This window comes from Orycteropus afer, unplaced genomic scaffold, assembly GCF_000298275.1.
Source record: "Orycteropus afer afer isolate SDZICR_OR568_19922 unplaced genomic scaffold, OryAfe1.0 scaffold00020, whole genome shotgun sequence".
Lineage (NCBI taxonomy): Eukaryota > Metazoa > Chordata > Mammalia > Tubulidentata > Orycteropodidae > Orycteropus > Orycteropus afer.
Genome location: NW_006921607.1, coordinates 715,588 through 724,339, shown reverse-complemented (window position 1 = coordinate 724,339; position 8,752 = coordinate 715,588). Strand labels below are relative to the sequence as shown.

At 46.2% G+C, this 8,752-nt stretch overlaps 1 protein-coding gene across 1 annotated transcript in view; it reads left to right on the top strand.

Annotated features, from left to right (window-relative positions):
- Nucleotides 1-2,368: 2,368 nt before the first annotated feature.
- PANK2 (pantothenate kinase 2) overlaps nucleotides 2,369-8,752 on the top strand; it is a 59,428-nt gene continuing 53,044 nt past the window's right edge. The window contains 3 exon segments of the mRNA XM_042783588.1: nucleotides 2,369-2,416; nucleotides 6,164-6,389; nucleotides 6,392-6,910. Of these exon segments, the coding sequence (XP_042639522.1) occupies nucleotides 2,369-2,416; nucleotides 6,164-6,389; nucleotides 6,392-6,910 (793 nt within the window).

Genomic DNA, 8,752 nt, shown 5'->3' with positions numbered 1-8,752 from the left:
AACCCACCAGCCACTCCTCAGAAGGAAGGTTGGGCAATCTACTTCCGTAGCGATACCGCCTCGGAAACCCAAGAAGGGGTCACTGAGTTGGATCTGACTCAATGGCAATGAGTTTGTTTTTTTGGTTCATTCTAATAGCTCTCATAATCTAGTTGGGATTACAAAACACAAACAATAAGAATTTTAAGATAAGGACGTATGCAATAAATGCATTAAGCATGATGTAACAGACTTTATGTGGTAATCAATGAAGACTTATGAAGGCAGTATCATTTGGGATAAGAAGCCCTGGTGGTGGAATGGTTAAGAGCTAAGTTGCTGTGATGGTTATGTTTGTATGTCTACTTGGCTAGGCCTGGTTGAGTGGCTGGGCAGCTGGATGTAGTATTCCCCATGATGAGAGTGGTAATCAACTCCATGGTGGAATCTACTGGGAGCAGCTTAGTAGCTACCTTTGGGTATGTGGTCTGCTTTCTGTATATAAGGAGAAGCTTTGAGAATGGTCTCTAGCCCATGGCATGCTTGGACCCTGCATGTAGCCATGTCGTTGCTCAGCAGCCTGCTATGCTCTGCCGACCTTGGGACTTACAGTGGACTTAAGTTAATGGCCTGCCGTGTGGATTGGTAACATCGGGACTGTGCCTTTTTACTTGTCAACCTTGGGGCTTCCCAGCCTCAGGAGCCAACAGCTGTGTGAGTGAAGAAATGTCTCTAGCTCCAGTGGGCCGAGAGCAGGAGGCAGAACTGGACCCCAAGGTTGAGGTTTTCACCCAGCCCCTAGAGCCTGGAACTTTGAATTTGGACTTAAAGCCTCCAAATTGTAAGAATAAACTCCTGTTTGTTAAGGCCATCCCATTTGTGGTATTTTCTTATCAGAGCAGCACTAGGTAACCAGAACAGTTGCTAACTGACAATGTGGAACAAAACTCAAAATCATGTGAAAAAAAAAAAAAAAGAGACGAGGTTTGCTGGTTTGATAGAACCTCATGGAACCAGAGACTATGGTCCCTAGCTGCCCTTCAGGTCTGGAATTGAACCCATACCTATGGCTTCCAGCCAAATAAAACACAGGCATAAGAGTTGAACATGTACCTGAGGTAGATACATTCCTTGGAGAGATCATGGGAGAAAGAAGGGCTTTTTATGCACAGGGAGACAGTTCAGAGGGCAGAAGTGCACGGAGGGATGGACACAGGGAAGAGGTAGTATAGGGAGGAAGTGGGAGGAGAGGTGTTGCACTGGGGTAAACTGTCAATGTCATGAGATAACGTGTGTGTGAACCACTGTATGGAAAGTGAATTTGCTCTGTAAACTGTCACCCAAATCACACACACACACACACACACACAAAAGAGCTCAGTTGCTAACTGAAAGGTTAGCGGTTTGAACCTACCCAGTGGCCGAGGGAGAAAGAATTGGTGATCCGATTGCATAAAGATTACTGCCAAGAAAACCCTATGGGACAGTTCCACTGTCACTTGGGGTCATTATGAGTTGGAATTGCCTTGATGGCACCTAACATCATCATTTGGGTTAAATCATGGAAGTTGGGTTATATTTTGGACAAGTAGAAATGTGGAGTAAAGGAATTTCATATAGAGGCAAGAAAAGAGCGAGCCAAGGATCAGAATTGGGTTAAGAGCAAGCCATATTTCAAGATTTGTTTTGCTGGAACATGATATGAAAGCAAATGGGAAGTAATGAAGAAAAGTGGGAAGATGCTAAATGGTGGGGTTCCAAGGATGTTAAATTGTTTGGGCTTTATTCTGTAGGCAAAGAAGTCATCAAAAACTTGTAAATAGCGAGAAATGAATAGAACCTACAGCAGTTGGCCTGCAGAGTAGAGAAAGTGGAGGCAGGAGGCAATTAAAATCAATTCCTGATCAGAGAGAGCATCTTTGTTCAATAGAACTAGACACATGTGGCTACTGAGCACTTGAAATGTTATTGAGTACATGGGGTTAAATAAAATACATTATTTATTTCACCATTCTTTTTTTTTTTAAATGTGGCTACTAGAAAATTTAAAATGACACATGGGGTTTGCATTGTATTTCTATTAAACAGTGTGAGGCTCAAGGAAAGAGACGAATCAAGTTACTCAGGGAAACAGAAATAACAGTACCATTAATGAACTAAGGAGCGTGGAGCTGTTTAGAGAAATGAGGACAAACTTGTTTTCAGGAAACAGATGCTTCTACAAATAGGTTTATTTGGGAGTGAAAATAATGATACTAGTCATCAGGCTTTCGAAATGTACAGAACCAGGTCTTTACTGCCTATAACAGAGTTGCATGCAGTTTTTCCACTCAGAGATGAAATTCTCAAAGTGTGTTCTGAGTAAAAAGTTCAGTGAAAAAAGGGCACCATGGTCAAATACATTTGGAAAACAGGTACATACTCCAGCCTCCTCTTGGTGAGTCATCATGCCCTTCAAACATATCGAAAGCTTTGATAAACTGCACTTAATTTTATCTATTTCCTAAACTTACTTGGGCACAGATTGTTTTTCTAAGTAATAACTATTAAAGGGAACACATTAGTGTTTATCTAGAAATTAACAGTACCCAAAATCAGGGATATTTATCAAAGATAGGCCTGGAACTTGAAAATAAAGAGATTATATTCAACTTTTTCAATATTTGGGAAGGAAGACTATCTTCCAGTCCTAGGCAACTCTGACTCATATTCCCTGATACCTAAATTCATATATATATATTTTAATTATTGTGATTTGGGTGAAAGTTTACAGAGCAAATTTACTTTCCATACAGTTCACACACGTTGTCTCATGACACTGACTACAATTTACCCCAATGCAACTGCTCCCCTCCTACTTCCTCCTGATAATTACCTCTTCCCTCTGTCCATCCATCCACACACTCCTGTCCCCTGAACAGTCTCCCTGTGCATAAACAGCCTTTCTGCCTGTCTTTTGTTTGGCTGGAAGCCACAGGTGTGGGTTCAATTCTAGACCTGAGGGGCAGGTAGGGACCATAGTCTCAGTGGTTCCACCAGGTTCCATCAGACCAGCAAACCTTGTCTTTTTTTTCCAAATGATTTTGAGTTTTGTTCCACATTGTTCTCCCTCTCTATCCAGGATTTCCTATATAGATCCCTTTCTGAGTGGTTGACAGTGGTAGCCAGGCACCATCTAGTTCTTCTGGTCTCGTAGTTGTATAGGCTGAGGATTGCATGGTATACCAGTTGTGAGGACTAATTATTTCCATGAATCTTTGGTTTTCTTCATTCTTCTTTGCTCTGGACGAAGAGAGACCCATCGTTGCATCTAGATGGATCATATTTCCTCTTGAATTTTCTTTTCCTGTTCTTCTGAGACAAGTTGAGACTTACTTGTAAAAGCAGGCAATGCTCTCATCTTGTCTGTAAGCTGTGGCGAGGACACCAAGATGCCACATGCTAGCACATATGACACACATTTTCTCCGTCTCTTCTGTGGACCCTGGATCAGAGGTCAGCCATTGGAAGAGTGTCTAGGGGCTTAAGTTCTTTGTCCTTTGGGAAAGACAGCAGGCAAGGTTTTTATAAATTCCCCTCATACATGCACCTTGGGAAAAAAGGTGGTGTGCTTGAAAGGGGCCTGATCTACACCCCTCATATTCCCTGATACCTATGGAGCTCAATGAAAGGAGAAAGAGCTTGGTTTGTGAACCTCTGTAGCCTCATACTTTTGTGATTATACCTTAATTTTTATTCCCCATTGATGCTCTACGTTAGCTTAGGAAAACACAATGGAAACTCAGAGGGTCTGTCACCTGGCTCCTAGAGAGTAGGATGAGATGAGGATATGAATTACTGGAGGCTAGAGGGCAAACTGTAGCCAGTCTCCAAGATGGCCCCCAATGATTCTTTCCCTCCTGGTATTCACATTCTTGTGTAGTACTTCCCACACTGAATAAGGCTGACCTGTTGCAGAAATGATGGAGAATGACCTCCTATATTAGGGTTGTAAAAGACATTGTGACTTCTACTTGTTCTCTTGGACCACTAACTCCAGGGGAAGCCGGCTGCCATGTTGTGAGAATACAGTCAGAATACTCCTTAGAAGCAAGAATGGCCAGATTTCATTTCTCATACTTTGGTCATATAATCAGGAGGGACCAGTCCCTGGAGGATATCATGCTTGGTGAAGTAGAGGGTCAGCAAAAAAGGGGAAGACCCTCAGAGAAATGGATTGACACAGTGGCTGCAACAATGAGCTCAAGCATAGCAAGGATTATGAGGATGGCATATGACTGGGCAGTGTTCCGTTCTGTTGTACATACGGTCCTTATGAGTAGTAACCTACTTGACAGCACCTAACAACATCAGAGCTCACAGACATGATGGAAGCTCCCTCAGGTCAAGGAGGACCCTTTTTTTGGTGGTGGGGGAAGAAGAAAGATAGGTAATGCCCAGCACTGTGATTTAGAAGAGTAGCTTATATGTGTTCTTGGCTCTTGTAGGGGCTATCTGAGGCCACTTCCTGCAGGTGTTGGAGTTCCCAGAGTTATTTGGACAGTAATGGAGGATTAGTTTGGAGTGAGCATGGGAATTCAATTCAACAAGCACAGGGGAAGCTCATACTTTTTGTTCAGTCAGCTACTACCAGTCATTGTTGTGGTGTTGTTATATGCTATCGAGTCGGACCCGACTCATAGTGACCCCTCCTGGGGTTGCTGAAGCAGTATCACTACGGAAATAGATTGCCCAACCTTCCTTCCTAGGAGTGGCTAGTGGATTTGAACCGCTAGCCTCTGGTTACCAGTCAAGTGCCTTAGCCACTATGCTATCAGAGCTCCTTACCAGTCATTAAGGAGAGGTAAAGAAAATAAGGTCTTCCCCTTTACCCCAGGACATTGCAATCTCCAAGGGTAGGCACTTAATAGCAATAAAACTGGTAATAAAAAATCAGCTAATAAATAGATTGAAGTTGTCAAAAACTTCACATTGCTTGGTTTTACAGTCAACGCCAATGGAAGCAGCAGTCAGGACATCAAACAACATAAAGCACTGGTCAAATCAGCTGCAAAGGACCTCTTTCAAGTGCTGAAGACCAAAGATGTCTCCTTGAGGACTAAGGTACACCTGACCCAAGCCATGGTATTTTCAGTTGCCTCATATGCATGTGAGAGTTGGACAATGAATAAGGAAGACCGAAGAAGAGTCGATGCTTTCAAGTTGTGGTGTTAGCGAAGAATGTTAAAAGTACCATGGACTCCTAAAAGAACTAACAAATCCGTCCTGGAGGAAGTGCAGTCGGAATGCTCCTTGGAAGCAAGAATGGCCAGACTTTGTCTCACATACTTTGGTCATGTTGTCAGAAGGGACCATTCACTGGAGAAGGATGCCATGCTTGGTAAGGTGGAGGGTCCAGGAAAGAGGGGAAGGCCCTCAACGAGATGGATTGACAGTGGCAGTGGGATGGGATCCAGTATAGCAAGGATTGTCAACCTGGTGCAGGATGGGGCAGTGTTTCCTTCTGCTGTGCTTGGGGTCGCTATGAGTCGGAGACGAGTCCATGGCACTTAACAACAACAATAAATAATTAGAAGCAAGGTAAGCCCATCATCTTGTGAAATTCCACGAAGTGAGGGAATGCTTTGGAGGTATTGAACAGGGAGGATCATCCCAGGTTTGGGCAGACTCAGGTTGAAGGCAACTCAGGTTGATAGGCCTTTTGCAGGGCTGGAAGTGTCCATTTCCTCTTTCCCAAAGAGAAAGGAGTAAGATGATTAAAAATTCACGGCTTCAAGGCCGTCACCAAATTATACTATGTGGTTCAGCGAACCACACAGAAAGGGTCTAGCCTCTCCTTCAAAAAACCAACGTCGCTTCCCGGGCTTCCACACCCCCTCCTTCACCACAGGAGGGTGGCGAAGGATTTATAACCCACCTCTTTCTTCCAGTTGCCATGGAGACCAACCCCAGTCTTTTCATTCCTTCTGGTACCGGAACAGTTTTCCAATGCAGGTGGTAGGGAGGGGGCTTAGCCCAAACTCGCCAGTGGCGATGCTGTGTAGCGGGGTAGTGTTAGCTTAGAAACAGCGCGGAGGGGCCCGCGGCCTACATGGCCGCTGAGACCCAGGCCAAGGGACAAAGGCTAAGGTCAACTGCGGTGCATTTGCCAGTGACTGGCAGCCACACGCTGGGGCGCCGCTAGGCTGGAGAAAGGCGCGGGACCGAGAAGGGGGAGGAACTTAGGGGCGCGCGGGGACGTCCCGGGAGAGTTCCGGGGCCCCGGGGCGCCAACCTGTTGACCCACCCAGTCTGGCGGGAGAGGGAGAGGAGCCGCAGGCCCCTCCACCCGCGCGTCTATTGGGCGGTGCCGCCATCACTCTCCCCTCACCAACAGCACCTTCCCCTCCCCCGCCAAGCCCGGATACCCTCCCTAGCACCATCTCCCCGCCCAGCCGTGAGAGCTGCCCATTGGGCGGAGGCGCGGTCGATCTGTCTCGAGTCATGGAGTCGATTGGACGCGACTTCTTCGGTCCGACCCCACTCTGGTCGGATTGGTTTGTTGGTCGTTGGCGCAACGGAAGAGGCGGTCGACCGAGGGTGCGCCTCAGCTCGGGTTGAGGTGCTGGGGAGCAGGCGACGAGGAATCCGGCGCTGGGGGCCTGGCTCGGGCGGCAGCACAGGCTGCTGCGGATGGGAGCGGGCCGGCTTGGCGCGCCCATGGAGCGCCACGGCAGGGCCTCCGCAACCCCCGCCTCGTCGGCTGGGGAGCTGGCGCCCGGGGGTCCCGAAGGGCGGCAGCGGGAGCCGCTGCGGCGCCGGGCGAGCAGCGCGTCTGGGGCCTCGGCTGGGGCCTCGGCGGAGGGCTCCAGGCGGGAACGGCCGGGCTCCTACAGTGGCCCCACGTCTGTGTCCCGGCAGCGTGTCGAAAGCTTGAGGAAGAAGCGTCCGCGTAAGTGCCCCGCGAGGCTCCCTCTCGACTCGGCCGCCGGTTTTCCCTTGTGCTGGCGCGGAACACTGCCTCCGAACGGTGATCCCACGTTGGTGCGTGGGTTGAACACCGGCTGGAGGTCTCGGGTCCCCCCAAGCTCCGGAGCTTGGGCCCTTGGCCCCCGTTACTCGTTTGATTCTCAGGCGCCTGGGTCTGTGCTTCCCGGTTGTCGGAGTAGAGGGTCTTTTTCCAGGACCCTTCCTTCCTCTTTTTGAGGATTCGCTTTCCGAGAGTCACATGATTTTATTCTCTAGGTTTCTTGTGACTCATTTTCTCCCTGCTGGCCTCCCCCTTGGAATCTTCAATGTCTATCGTCCGTGGGTTTCTAAGGAATCTCCATGACGTTAAATTCTTTTTTTCTGAAGATTTCGGCCTTATCAGAAAATATTTAATTGTTCCCTGAGTTGCTTCTGGCCTAAAACTGGATTCCGTTTTCTGTGCACCTCTAAGCTTTAGGTGATTTCTTCTCCTGAGAAGTGGGTCATCTCTCACCCAGATAGTTCCTCTATCTACGGTCTGTTTCCAGATGTTTCCGATTCAGTGCTGTAGCATTCTGGGTATTAAGGTTTTTTCTTTTACGGGAAAACGACGTCTTCCTGAATCCTGCATTGGGAGTTAGTTATACATGCTCTTCCTAGAGAATCGGTTTCTCCATTTTATATTAGCTTTCTTTTTGTGCGTTCTGATCCAGCCAAGTATTTTCTTCTTTAATACGTAGGACCTCTGTTTTGCAGCCGTTGCTACTGTTGAAAGTATTAACTATCTTGATAATCAAATGCGGGCTTTACAATATAGTGGCATTTACGCATGGTTCGATTTAAAAAAAAAAAAAATTATTTTTATTATGTTGGATTTCTGTTTCACGAAATCAGCTTGTTTAAATACAGATTGTAAAAATGAGGGGGAGAAGGCAGGATATGTGTTAGGTTTTTATTGAATAGTCATGTGTCTTAAGCAATGACCCAGATTTTATATGATTCGAATGATTAAATTTAGCCCTGTTTCGCTAGAAAAAGTTTGGCAGTTTCTTTCTTCTTTTTCCTTTTTTTTTTTTTTCCTTCTTCTTCTTTTGCCTTTTAACATCTTTTTTTTTTTTTTCTTTAGTTTTTATTGTGATTCAGGTGAAAGTTTACAGAGGAAATTCATTTCCCATACACATTTTTTTCATGATATTGACTGCAATTCCCCACTATGCAACAGCTCTCTTCCACTTCCTCGCTGTAGTTATCGCTTCCCTTTGTAGTCCTTTCTTGTGCAATTCCTGCCTCCTGAGCTATATCTGAGATACTGACTGCCCTTCTGTTCTCCCATGATTGATTGTTCCAAGGAGTGAGTGTGTCTACCTGATGTATATGTTCACCCATATGCCTGTCTGTTTGGCTGGAAGCCACACAGTGAGTTCATTTCCAGACCGAAGGGAAACTAGAGACCACAGTCTCAGAGGGTCTCACCAGGCTCTATCAGACCAGCAAACCTGGTCTTTTTTATGATTTTGAGTTTTGTTCCACATTATTCTCCCATTCTATCCAGGATCTCCTCCACTGATCCCTTTCTGAGTGGTTGACAGTGGTAGCTGGCCATCATCTAGTTCTGGTCTCATGGTCATATAGGTTTTGATGAGTTTGATGATGACGTGTCTTGGTGATTTTCTTTTGGGGTCTATCCTGTTTGGGGTTCATTGGACATCCTGGATGGAGATATTCTCATCTTTCATCATTTCATGGAAGTTCTCCTCCAACAAATCTTGGACAATTTTCTCAGTGGTTTTGTTTTTCTCTTCCTGTTCTGGAATTCCAATGACAC